The following is a 13,384-nucleotide window of genomic DNA, read 5'->3' as shown; positions in this document are numbered from 1 at the left end:
TTCAGCAGCGTTGTTGGTAACGTCGAAATCAAGCTTTACGGAGATTGGAACATGCTCTTCTTTAGGTGATACTAGTAATACTCCAACGCCACATCCTTTTTGGTTTGAGGCTCCATCGAACTATAAGGTCCAAGTATCATCCTCCGTGACCATCAAGTCTTCGTCTGGAAATTCATTGTCGTGTATTGGTGTCGAATCTTCTATTGGAAAGTCCGCTAGAAAATCTGAAACCATAGATCCTTTGATAGCCTTTTGAGGCATGAACCTTACATCGAACTGGGCTAAGTTGATTATCCATCTTGATATGCGCCCATTGAGTGTAGAGATCTCGAATAAATACTTGAGTGGATCCAATCGGGAAACTACAAAGACCGTATGCACGAGCATGTAATGTCTTAACTTGGTTGTGGCCCACACCAATGCAAGGCACAATTTCTCAAGTGGTGTATAGCGTATCTCATACTCAAGCCTCTTTTTGCTTAGATAGTAGATTGCATTTTCTTTGCCCTCTACTTCTTGTTCTAGCTTAGCTCCTATTGTTTCTTTAGTGACTGTCAAGTATAACCTAAGAGGTATTCCTGGAAGTGCTGGTGCCAATACGGGAGGATTTGCGAGATAGGCTTTGGTCTTTTCAAAGGCTTTTTGACACTCGTCATCCCATATTACTGGTACATTCCTTTTAAGCTTTTTGAATATTGGTTCACATATTGTTGTCAATTTTGATATGAACCTGCTTAGGTATTACAACCGGCTAATAAATCCTCGAATTTGCTTCTCGATTTTGGGCGGTGGCATTGACATGATTTCCTTGATCTTGGTTGGGTCAATCTCTATTCCTCTAGATCTTATGACATAACACAAAAGCTTGCCTGAGGTGACTCCAAAAGCAGACTTGGATGGATTCAACCTCATGTTGTATTTTCTTACCCTTTCGAAGAATTTTCTCAAGGCTATTTGATGGCCTGGACGATCTCTTGACTTCACAATCATATCGCCCACATATACTTTAACTTCTTTGTGCATCATGTCATGGAGCAAGGCAGTTGCTGCTCGTTGGTAAGTAGCACCCGTGTTTTTCAACCCGAATGGCATTACCGTGTAGCAGTAAGTACCTCATGGTGTTATAAAGGTTGTTTTCTCCATGTCTTCTTCTGCCATGATAATTTGATTGTACCCCGCGTATCCATCCATGAACGAGAGAAGTGCATGATTCGTTGTGTTATCTACCAGAATATCGATGTGTGATAAAGGGAAGTCGTCCTTTGGACTTGCCTTATTTAGATCTCGATAGTCGACACACATTCTTACCCTTCCATCCTTTTTCGGAACTGGGACAACGTTAACGACCCATTTGGGGTATTAGGATACCTTGATAAAACCTGCAATTATTTGTTTTTGAACTTCTTCTTTTATTTAATACGTCGGGTTTCATTCGACGTAACTTTTGTTTTACAGTTTCATTCCTGGAATTAGCGGTATGGTGTGTTGAGCTATTTCTTTATTAATGCCTGGCATATCTTCATATGACCAAGCGAATACATTGATGAGTTCTTTAAGTAGATTGATTAAATCGGTTCTTTCTTGTTCATTAAGTGTTAATCCGATTTTAACTTTTCTTTTATTGGTTGAATCATTTGAGATATCAACCATCTCAGTTTCCTCAATTATCGGTGTTTTCTTTTCAAGTGATTCCATTGCTTTAATAATTTCTTTGTCATTTTCATTGTTAGTTAAGCAATGCTCGTCATCTTGGGTTGAAGAAAAGCACGAGGAGTAAGAGGAAGAAGACATATTATTAAATTCAGAAATCATTACATCGAAGAGAAATATGTCTTCAGGGACTTGATTGCTAAATATCCTAGGGGAAGAGATTGAAGAAAAGGGTGCTACAACTAAGGACTTATATGACTCTACAGGAAAAGACTCTGACTCCGACTCTGACGACTCTTCGAACATCGGACCTTGCCCCGTTGTAATGGAGATATTCCTTCCGCTTGGAGTAGTCACCTTGACTGTTTTGCGCCACCCTTGTAGTGATCCTTCCGCTGGAGTGATGAGCCTTGAGGGATCAAAGCTTTGCTTTTTAGGACTGTTTGGATGAGCGAGGAGTTATCCTCTATGTACGTCGGCCCATCTTTTTCTCGCCCGAATAATAATCTCATAACAATAAAGTCAAATCATGGGGGTGCTTTCTCCTTATGGATAGGAGTTGGGATTTCATCTAGAAAATAACAATCTAGGAAAATTTTGAATCCCGGTTGCCTTATGCCATTTACGACAAAAGGTTCGGGAAATTCGTAGCATGGATAGTCCTCTCCTTCTTTTATGAATTTTCCATTGAGGGTAAGAGGATACCGATCCATTGGGATTGCTTTCTTTTGGATGCGAGCGTTCCTACGTGCTTTTGACTTTTCCCGGGCTCGCTTGAGATCTTCCCGAGTCGGTTCAAAACCAAGTCCGAAAGTGTCTAATTTAGGGAGGCTAGGTGATTCCAGCAATTTTGCTATTCCTTTCTTCTTTCCTAGGGTCATCCCAGGAAATTGTCCTTATTTCTTCAGAATAGCGTTCACTATCATATTGGAGTGGGGGTCGTGGCAGAGAGGGGTCCTTTAATCCTCCTTGATTAAGGATATCTCTTCATTAAAGCCCCACAAATTTTCATTATCTTCATCGTGCTCCACATTAATTATTGGATTTTCTATGGCTTTAATCCTCATGGGTGAAGCATTAATCGTAATGGGAATTCCTCCAACTATGATCTTTACCTGTTGGTGGAGAGATGAAGGGACGACCTTTAGGTCATGAAGCCAAGGGCTTCCTAACAATAAATTAAATGAAGCCTTAATATCTACTACTTGGAATGTAGTAGCGTGTTCTATTGCTTCTGCCATTATATTCATAGTGATCTTCCCAAGAGCTTGACGGCGAGTGTTGTCATAAGCTCTTATTCCTTATGTTGACGGGGTTAGGTCTTCATCCTTTATACCTAGCATCCTCGCAGTTCTGAGTGGACAGACATTATTGTCCGATCCATTGTCTACAAGAGTCATAGGGACGTTCATTCTCTTGCAAACTACTGTGAGGTTTAATGCCTTATAATGCTTGTCACCTTCTGGAGGTAAATCCTTGTCGGAAAAGGTGATCAAGTTGATAGGACTAGGAACATCACTCGTAAGTATGTTAGCCAACCCCTCAAGAGTGGTGTCAGAATCTATCCCTATCTTTTCCAAGGCATTCATCACTTCCAATCTATGCTCTCGAGATGTTGCTAGAAGTTTCCATACATTCATTTCAACCTTGGTTTTCTTGAACTGTTTGACAATATCATTGTCTTCTATGATAGGTATGGGAACTTGTTGTGTAGTTGGTATAAGTTGTGTCGAAATAGGAGGTTTCATTCTCCCAGATCTCGTGAGGACGTCTATGGATGAATCTTCTTCAACCCAGAAGTCATCTATGGCATATGACATTGAAGGTGTAGGTCCTACCATGTCTTTTAAGTAGACATCTTCTTCATCATTGTCTCAAACTCCATTAATACTTATGTCTTCCTCTTGTGGAATTTGGACTAGCTTTTTGTCATCAATCATTTTCTGAATTAAATCTTTAAATTTAAAACAGTTTTCAATAGTGTGACCCCCTGATTGATGGTATTGACAGTAGAACCTATCTGTCTTTTTTAATGATTCAAATGGCCTCGGTTTGAGAGGTTTGACCTCGCCACTCTCGGAGAGCATATTGAACATTTTAGCATACGGAATCCCAATTAGAGTATAGAGTCTATTACTTTTCTTGGGTTTGTCAATTACTTGTAGAGAGAAGGGTTTCTTCTTTGTGGATGGGACCTTGTCACACTTTTTCTGAAGTTTTTCTAATTATTTCTTTGCAACTTCGAGAGCTTCACGCAGCAAGTTTGATCCCTCCAACATGGATAATGTAAGCAATTGTATATCCTCTTTACTTGCTAGTTCAGGAAAGTCATCCATGGCATCGAAAAAGATCTCTTCCTCTTCTTCAATAGCATGGATTTCTTCGATAGGTTTGATGAGAGATGAGGGATCAACCTCATTTTCCTCATCAGAGATGGCTAAGGAGTGAGCGAGAGGTGCATTATCAATGCTCGGCTTCTTACTGGCAGGAGGCAATGACAGTTTGTTGTTGTCGATTAGATCTTGGATAGCTTCCTTAAGCTTCCAACAATTTTCGGTAAAATGGCCCCTACCTTGATGATATTTGCAATGTGCATTGGGGTTCCAATTAGCCATTCTCTTTTCGACCGGTGGGTCCTAAAATGGTCCAATAGGAATTATAAGACCTTTTGCATTTAATCGGTCAAATGCGGTGTCATAACTCATACCTATAGGAGTTAAGTTCCTCCTAAATGGTTTCTTTTGTCCTTGATTATTCATAGCAAGGAATTCACTTAGGTTAAAGGTACTAACATTGTTTGAGTGGGTGGTTTTGGAAGAAGAAGGATTGTCGTTTTTCTCGCCTTTCTAGCCACTGTTGGAGTTATTGTTAGCAGTTTTCAGCTTAGCCAGGTCGTCTTCAATATTGATTCAAATGTCATAGACGGCATTGAAGGTATGGAGATTATTCTGGTATTTGAGATGCTTTGAGTACTTCTCTTGAAGGTTTTTGATTAATAACCTCACATATTCTTTTTCTCTTGGTACCTCAATCATCTTAGCAGAGGTTTCTCTCCATTTGTTGAAGAAAGAGGTGAAACCTTCATTCTCCTTCTGTTTGAGGATTTCAAGTTCTCTATAGTCAGTTTCAACTTGAATGTTGCACTTGTATCTATCAATGAAAGCGTTTACTATAGACTCCCAAGTAAAGGTTCTTTTTTTCTCAAGAGAAACAAACCATTGTTGGCAAACAGTTTCGAGAGATAGGGAGAACAAAGAGGGAAACACCATCTTGTCAATACCCTTGATGTTCATTATTGTTTCAAAGGCTCTTAGGTGAAAATAAGAGTTGTCGGTCGCTTTAAATTTCGGGATGTCGTTGGCATTGAACTTCTACGGAAGAATATCCTTGTCCACCGAGACCCCTTGTGAGCTAATTCTTTGAAACTTATAGTCACTAGACAGTTTGCTCAGACTCTCTTGCATGAAGTCCATCTGTTGTTTCTTCACAGGATCATCGATCTTGAGGGTTAAAACCTTTAACGCCTCAGTCACAGTAATCAATTGGTTCTTGAGCTCATTAACTTCCTCTTGAGTTGTCATTATTGTCTTAACTTTCCTTTTACGAGCGATAGGTTTGTCGAAAAGTTGGACTTAAAAAAGGTTGTCTTTGATCAAACGCCCTTCCTTTCTTGACCACGCGCTGTAAATTAAACCAAATTTGTTTTAATGACTTGAATCAAATTGACTTTGACTTTACGGTTTTGAAAAAGATAAAAAGAAAAAATAGGGTGCATATTTTGGGAGTTAAATATAGGGTTCAAACAAGTGGTTTAATTGGAGGATTATTATCCGACTTACCCCCCCTAAAAAAATGACGGAAAATACGCGCATACTAGACTCCCTTAGACGTGGTCAAAGTGTGCATTAGTGTGTGCTTTATATGGTGAGTGTAAGTGACATGCTTTGACTCTTGTGTAAGACCATGGGACTTAGTGCTTAGACTCGATTAATGACTTGAAACGGTATTATTACTAGTAAAAATGAACTGAATTAACTAGAAAATTGTTCAATTAGACATAAGGTGATGACTCGAGCAACAAACTGAACTGTCGCCAAAACGATAAGACTGGCGCCTCTCTTTGCAGTGTAACGCCAGACGATAGGACTGTCGCCAAGCGCTACGCTCCACAGAGTGGAGCTGCAGTTTTAATCTTGGCGCCAATTCTGGAACGTCGATCTGGAACTGCTTTCGGTATTATTCTGCAGGGTATGCCTAAAGTCGTACTAAGTCAACTCTGATTAAATTATTAGACTTTAATTACTCAAATTAATTAATTAAGTAATTAGGAAAAGTTATTTTAGTCATAAATCAATTTATTTAATCTTAGCACAAGTCAAATAAACGGTTAGGAAAAAACACATAGGGGATGCACAACCAATAATGCACAATTAGTCAAGTAGGCACAACATGAAGCAATGAGTTCCCAACCTAAACATGGCTCTAGTTCTCTAAAGTTCGGGATATGGGTTAGTCAATAGAGGGTCCATGGTTAATTGTCCAAATGCACCACGCGGAAGCCTAACCGTGAAGGGTTGGCGCGAGTGGATGGGACACCGCGAGTTTTGAAAAACTCGCTTCCATGGTTTGGTGAATTCAACATTCTCGGATGTACTCTTTGTTGCTCAGAGCGTTCAATCAGGTAGATGGAGCATGAATTCCCAGAGGGTTATGTCCATATGTAGAACACATATGGGTTTCAGAAAAGTAAGAAAAAGTCAATCAGGAAGTAGGATCGAGCAAATAGTGCTAAAAACTGGTCGAAATTAGAACGCATATTTCTGGCTTGGTATTGGAAGAACTTGGCGCCATCAAACAGAGGCCATCGCATAATTTGGCTTTAGCGCCGGGCGACAAAAGTTGTCTCCTGGCGCTAACGTCAAATTATTAGCGCTAGACTTTGTTCCCTGACGCTAGTTCCTACATGCCTCAGCAGCTTTCTGTGCTCGATAAAATTTTCATGTTTCGCGCAACATTATTTCGATCCTAGTTGTGAAAGATATTCCTAAAATTTCTTACGTGTAAAAATCCTAAGTTTGAACTCATTACAGATGGTCTTTCCAATGAGATCTTTTTTATGCATATGACAATAATGTTAATCAAAATTACGCACATGAAATACTTAGAACTTTTCGAGTCTCATCCACTCATTATAAATCATTGCCGAAATAAATTTCATGAATTAAAATAGAAATCCTCCCCAGCGGAGTCCCCAAAAAACTGTAGGGAATATTTTAAGCATTACTCCTAACTTGAACCTCACTGTGATCATACACTAAAGTACTGTGGCGTCCAAAGGGAAAGAAGATAAAGCAAAAAAGTCGCCAACAAATTTTAGGAACTTGTAAACCGTTCACGAGGTGAAGGTTACACCCCTTAACGATCCAAGAGATCGTCAAATCCAATAGGTCTGGAACCATGACTGGTAGTTCGGGGATGAAGGTACAAATCCAACCTAAAAGAGATTGAACCTGCCCTAATAATAGGCCTCTACTTTATTCTGATCGTATTCATGTGAGTTTTATGACTAACATGCAATCAATAGGTTTAACCTTAAACTTGTTTATCTATGTTAGTTGAATTTAATGACCAAATAAAACTATTATTGGCGATCACTTGAATTATAATCAAATTAACCCTAAACAATATTATTAATTATCTTATTAAGCGTGATTACAAGTACAAATTCCCTTTAAACATGCATAAAAGGCGTGATCAAGCAATAACAATAAATATAAAGTAACAATAAATAATAAACATAATAATAATAATAATCATGTTAAAGCATAATAATAATAAGATTCTAGGCATGATACTAACAAGATTAATAACAAACCCTAGACATGATACTAGGAATGATACTAACAAGATTAATAACAAACATCAAGGATCAAAGTTTTAGCCCTAATATGATACAAACATGAATATTAGGAAAGAAAATAGGAAGCATACTTTTAATCATACTTGATATTAGGAAATTTTAGTTGTTACCCTTAACATGATACTAGGAAGATCAAAACACCCTAACATGACATTAGGAATCAAAATAACAACCTAGACATGATTTCTACATCATAATATTAATAAAACCATTAAAGCACTTGTTTGGATGCCTCGTACCTCTTTCTAAAAACAAAATACACATGTTAGTAACTTCAAAGAAAATATAAAATCAAACAATAAAATTAAATAATTGAAATAGAGATTAGGGACCAAACCCTTAGAAATTAAAACCTTTCCCGTCTAGGGCGAAGGCAACTTCGAATTATGCTAGGTGTTTCTTGGTCTTGTGAATGCGGAATTTTGTTTGAGAGAAGGCTAGTTTACAAAAGAGGGAGAGAGACTAATCAAGAAATTCTTGATGAGAGTTGGTGATAAAAAACGGAGGATTTAGGAGGCTATTTATAGAGAAAATCAGCCAAACAGATAGAAAAACAAATCAGAGTTTCGACGAGCATAAATCAGATTAGCGCCAGGCGCTAAGGCTAATGTCTGTTGTCAGGCGCTAATTATTATTTTCACGCGTTTTCTTAATTCAGATAAAATTTAGCCGTACAGATGGGAAAAATCGAGTTTTCCTTAAAAACACTCTTTTGTTTTGATTAAAACTCTAAAAAGTCAACCAAAGTCAATTTATCAATGCTAATTGAATTAGGAATGAAAAGAACCTTCTAGAAGACTAAAATCAATTCTAATTGCATTAGGAATGATAAATCCATATTAGGACCTCCTCTATATCATTGGGCTGCATATAAGTATCAAACCAGACCCAGTTTAGTAATTTGGCCATAACTTCCTCATTATTCATCAAAATTGGGTTTATAATATATCGTTGGAAAGCTCTTTTCAAACTCCATCCAACTATACCATTATTGGACCCTTGCTATGGACCAAACCAAACTAGATTGGCTGTTTTCTTAAAATAAGTTTTTAAAAATAAAGAGAAGAGAAAGGAAATTAAATCTATCCGCAACACTAGACCTTCCACACTTTCACTTCATTGGATTATGATTTGACGTGAAAGGAATTCATCACCGGGTTTTGTTTTGGGGAGAAACAAATGGGTGTCTACAGTACCTTGCTCATAATTTGACATAAAATTGAAGCATTATTATGAATATTCGACAACAATTTATTAATTTCTTGTATAATATAATAATTAATAGGAAAAATTGTTAAAAATAATCCCAACTTTTGTCCGTTCTCTCAAAATAATCCCAACGTTGGATTATTTTTAAATTATCTGAACTTTGGGGGTCATTCGCTCAAAATGATCCCAAGCGATAGGTAACCTGTTAAAGAGGTATTTTTTTATTATAATAACAGGTGTCACCACGTGATTGGTTGATAATTAAAAAAAAAAAAAAAAAAACAAAACAAAAAACCAGCCCCATAATCCACAATAATCCCCACCCCACCACGTACTTCTGGCGGCTTTCTCCCACCGACTAGCCCAAGTATCCCAGCATCCTAAAATGCAACTCCCAGCCTCTCCTTCCCCGATTCGGTGCCGGTTCTGCCGCCTCCCTTACCCTTAAATTCCCTAAACCCAAAACCCCAATCCACCGCAAAACACCAACACCGACCCTCCCCCACCTTAGAAACCCTAGGAGCTAGGGTTTTGAGGGTAGGAGAATGAAGTGGTGGTTGGGTGTTTAATGAGGTGGAGGAAGGTGTTTTTTTTTAAAAAAAAAAAAAAGATTTATGTTGTTTGGGGTTTGGTGTTTTCGGGGCAATGAGGGCAGAGGAAAGCGTTGTCGGTGCGGGGGCAGAGCTCTGGCTGAGTTAAGGTGGCTGCCGACCTAGTCTATGCCGGTGGGAGGCCAGAGTGCTGCCAGTCGTGGGTGGAAAAGCTGGTTTTTTTTTTTTTTTTTCTTTTAAAAAAATTATTTTCATTTTTTTCACTAATGACGTAGTAACACGTGTCACCTAACTTGTTATAACAGGTTAGGTGACCAATTGGGACCATTTTGAGCGCATAACCTCCAAAGTTCGGATTATTTAAAAATAATACAAAGTTGGGATTAGTTTGTGTCAACAAGAAAAGTTGGGGTTATTTTTGTAACTATTTTTCCTAATTATGAATGGACAAGTTTTATATGTGGAGAAAAGGTTTTTGGTTATTGATGAAGGTTTTATGTTGAAGATGACAAAAAATGTAGCTGAAATTCATATGAAGATTATATATGGTTGAAGATGAAATATTGATTATTTGCTAAATAATTTTTTAATTCTAATATTAAATAGAATTCCATGCATTAAACATAAAACAATCAATCAAACATTCAAACAAACCCTTGACGACTATTTCGCATGTGCATCAAATTGGACGACTTATTTAATTAACAAATAAATGGTCTAGACAAGAAACCCTAACAAAGAAAAAAAAAATTAAAAAAAATAAACAAATTAGTTTTCAAAATATTGTTGTGGTTAACCACTATTGATGATGGTAAATCTATACATGTAAGAATACATCATCCGTACATATTACAAACGAATGTTAAACCAGAGAACTCACAATTTATGGAATACATATATTTATACTTAATTAGTATTTAAAAACACAAGCCAAAGTTGGCACTTGTCCTCATTCTTTTTCACTTTTCTTTATTCATTCTCGTTTTTTTACGGGAAACAAATACTTATATAAATCAAACCATGAGGCTCAAATCGGCCACCACAAATTCAGTTACATCAGGAGGAAATTGCTCCATTCAAACTATAAAACCAACAAAATTGATACTACACTTAGCAAGGGCATGAGCAACTTTGTTTCCACCTCTCTTCACGAAGGAAAAAGAGAAACTCTGGCACAATTGAGCAAGCTTCAATATGTCATTAACAATCATCCCAAAAGCCGTAGAGGTAGTCACTCCTTTCATAAGATGGTGGTGAAACTTCAAGCAGTCCGTCTCTAAGCATACATGCCTAAACCCAGACTCCATTGCAACATTTAGAGAATGGCGCATCGCTAAGGCCTCCACCACATCCACATCAAAGCAGCCTTCAACTTTGCAACAAGTAGAAGCTACCACATCCCCGACCGAATCACGCATTACACCTCTCAAACCCACCCCACTAGGAGAAAAAATCGCAGCATCGAAATTTATTTTGATTAACCCGGCCAAGGGGGGTTTCCACACACACTCAAGAATCGGAGAGGGAGAATTGCTATTGCATACCTCTTTGGCGTGTTCGAACTCACCCACGAGACACACAGCTTTGCGAATCACTTCATTTTTGTCAAGTCTTTTCCTATCAAAAGCCCATCTGTTACAGCGAAGCCATATACCCCAAGTAATGCACCATAAAATACACCACCATTCTGGGTCTTTGTATTTTTCTCTCAACGAACAACACCACTCGAAAGCTTTCCCCTACAAAACTTTCCACCTCCAAACGCAATGGAGAAATGTACCAAATCAACCTTGCTTCTTCACATTTTACTAACAAATGCAGTGTACTCTCACAGCATTCACCACACATAGGAAAAAGCACATCAACCTCCATACCTCTACGAGCAAGAATACTATGGGCAGCCACAGCATCCTTAATAGTCCTCCACGCAGACAGTTTGATTTTTTGTGGAATTTCGGCACGCCAAATCACTCTCCAATCAAAGGAACTCCCACTATTCGATGTAACAGCCATATCACGCATTTGCTCATCAGCGATTAAATTATACGCACTTCTCACCGAATAGTTCCCATCCTTGGTAAAATGCCACGACTACAAATCTTTACAATCAAAGAGAGGTATAGGAATACATCGAATTTTGCTAACCTCTATCTCAGAAAAATTAGCATTAAGAATATTCAAGTCCCACTCCTTATTACTCCATAACTGACGAACATAAGTGAGGTCTTGAGCATCATCACTCTAACTCGAGGCAACAGTTAAGCTTGGCAGATTTGGCACCCAGGGGTCACTCCATATATTAATAGTAGCTTCATCCCCTATATTACTCCTAACAACTTTAAGAAGAACCTCACGAGCCCCTAAAATAGACCTCCACGTATAACTCGAGTTCGAGTTAATTTTTGCCTCCAAGAACGTTTAGTGAGGGAAATACTTCCCCTTTAGAACCTTGGCCATCAAAGAATCTTCATTGGAGAGAATACACCAAGCTTGCTTCGCTAGAAGGGCCTTATTAAAATTCTTCATATTTCGAAATCTAAGAACCCCTTGATTATTCGAAGAGTATAATTTCTCCCACGCAACCCAACAAATCTTCTTCTCCTCTCCTTTTTTCCCCCCAAAAAATTGTCGACATAATTTTTCCACCATCTCTAAAATACTAGCCAGAATTAGGAAGCATTGCATAGCATAAGTCGGGATTGCTTGGGAAATGGATTTAATCAAAATTTCCTTCCCGGCTTGAGATAAGTACTTCTCCTTCCACCCTTTTAGTTTCTTCCAAATCCGATCCTGAAAATTTTGAAAAACCTGTTTCTTCGATCCACCAATGTAGGTTGGCAAACCGAGATATTTATCATGTCCCTCGACAACCTTATAAGACAACTTCATCTGAAGCATATTTTTCCGTTCTTGCTTAATATTTCGGCTAAAAGACACCTCTGATTTATCCATATTCAGTTTCTGACCCGAAGCCACTTCATAAGTAGAAAGAACCCCAAGTACCGTATCAACTTCCCCTTCCATCACTCTCACAAAGAGCAAGCTATCATATCATCTGCAAAAAATAAGTGGGAAATAGGTTGTACATGTCTCCTAATTTTAACTCCATGAATGAGATTCCTGCTCTCTACATCCCTAAGCAAAGCAGATAAACCCTCCGCACATAAAATAAACTGAAAAGGTGAGATGGGATCACCCTGTCTAAGTCCCCGACTAGACTTAAATTTTCTCGACGACTGGCCATTCATAAGCACATCAAACGAGGCAGTGCTAAGACACTTCATAATCAGAGCAACAAAGTATTCTGGAATTCCTAATTTTAACATCATTTTCTGCAAAAATTCCCATTCTACTCTGTCGTAAGCCTTGCTCATGTCAAGTTTAAGACCCAAATAGCCTTTCTTTCCTTTTTTTTCTTTCGGAGGTAATGAAAGCACTCATAAGCCACCAACACATTATCCGTAATCAGACGACCCGGAACAAATCCACTTTGTGACTCATGAATAGTATACGGAAGCACCAACTTAAATCTATTCGCAAGTATTTATTAACAATTTTGTACAATACATTACACAAACTTATAGGTCTATAATCAACAGTAGACTGACGCTCATTTTTTCGGAATTAGCACAATGTGAGTCTGATTAATAGAACCTATATCCCCATCATTATTCAAAATATCTAGCACTTTCGCAACTACATCATTCCCCACAATATCCCAAAATTTCTGATAAAAAATTGCAGACATACCATCGAGCCCGGGGGCCTTTGTAGGATGCATTTGGAATAGAGCAGTACGAACCTCCTCAGCATTGAATGGGGCATTCATAGTCGTGTATTGTCTCTCATCAATACTAGGATCGACTTTTTCCATTTCCGGCTCTGTCTCAATGTTGCTGCTTCTAGCAAAAAGATCCACGAAAAAGTTCACAAAAATTTCTGAAATTTGTTCTTCACTTTCATATAAGTTGCCTGCTGCATCTTTTATATGAGCAATATGGTTTCGTGCTTCTCGTTGATTGGCCTTTTGATGAAAAAAAGACGTATTTTTTTC

General features: G+C 38.2%; 1 protein-coding gene across 1 annotated transcript; it reads right to left on the bottom strand.

The window, feature by feature from the left end:
- Positions 1 to 10,406: 10,406 nt before the first annotated feature.
- On the bottom strand, positions 10,407 to 12,354 carry LOC110689468. Its single transcript, XM_021866256.1, has 4 exons — positions 12,139 to 12,354; positions 11,476 to 11,535; positions 11,120 to 11,421; positions 10,407 to 10,962 (listed from the first exon to the last, which is right to left on the bottom strand). The coding sequence occupies exons 1-4, from the start codon at positions 12,352 to 12,354 to the stop codon at positions 10,407 to 10,409; spliced, it is 1,134 nt and encodes a 377-aa protein (XP_021721948.1).
- Positions 12,355 to 13,384: the final 1,030 nt, after the last annotated feature.

Source organism: Chenopodium quinoa, unplaced genomic scaffold (genome assembly GCF_001683475.1).
Source record: "Chenopodium quinoa cultivar QQ74 unplaced genomic scaffold, ASM168347v1, whole genome shotgun sequence".
Classification (NCBI taxonomy): Eukaryota; Viridiplantae; Streptophyta; class Magnoliopsida; order Caryophyllales; family Amaranthaceae; genus Chenopodium; species Chenopodium quinoa.
This window is presented reverse-complemented; position numbering and strand designations above follow the sequence as displayed.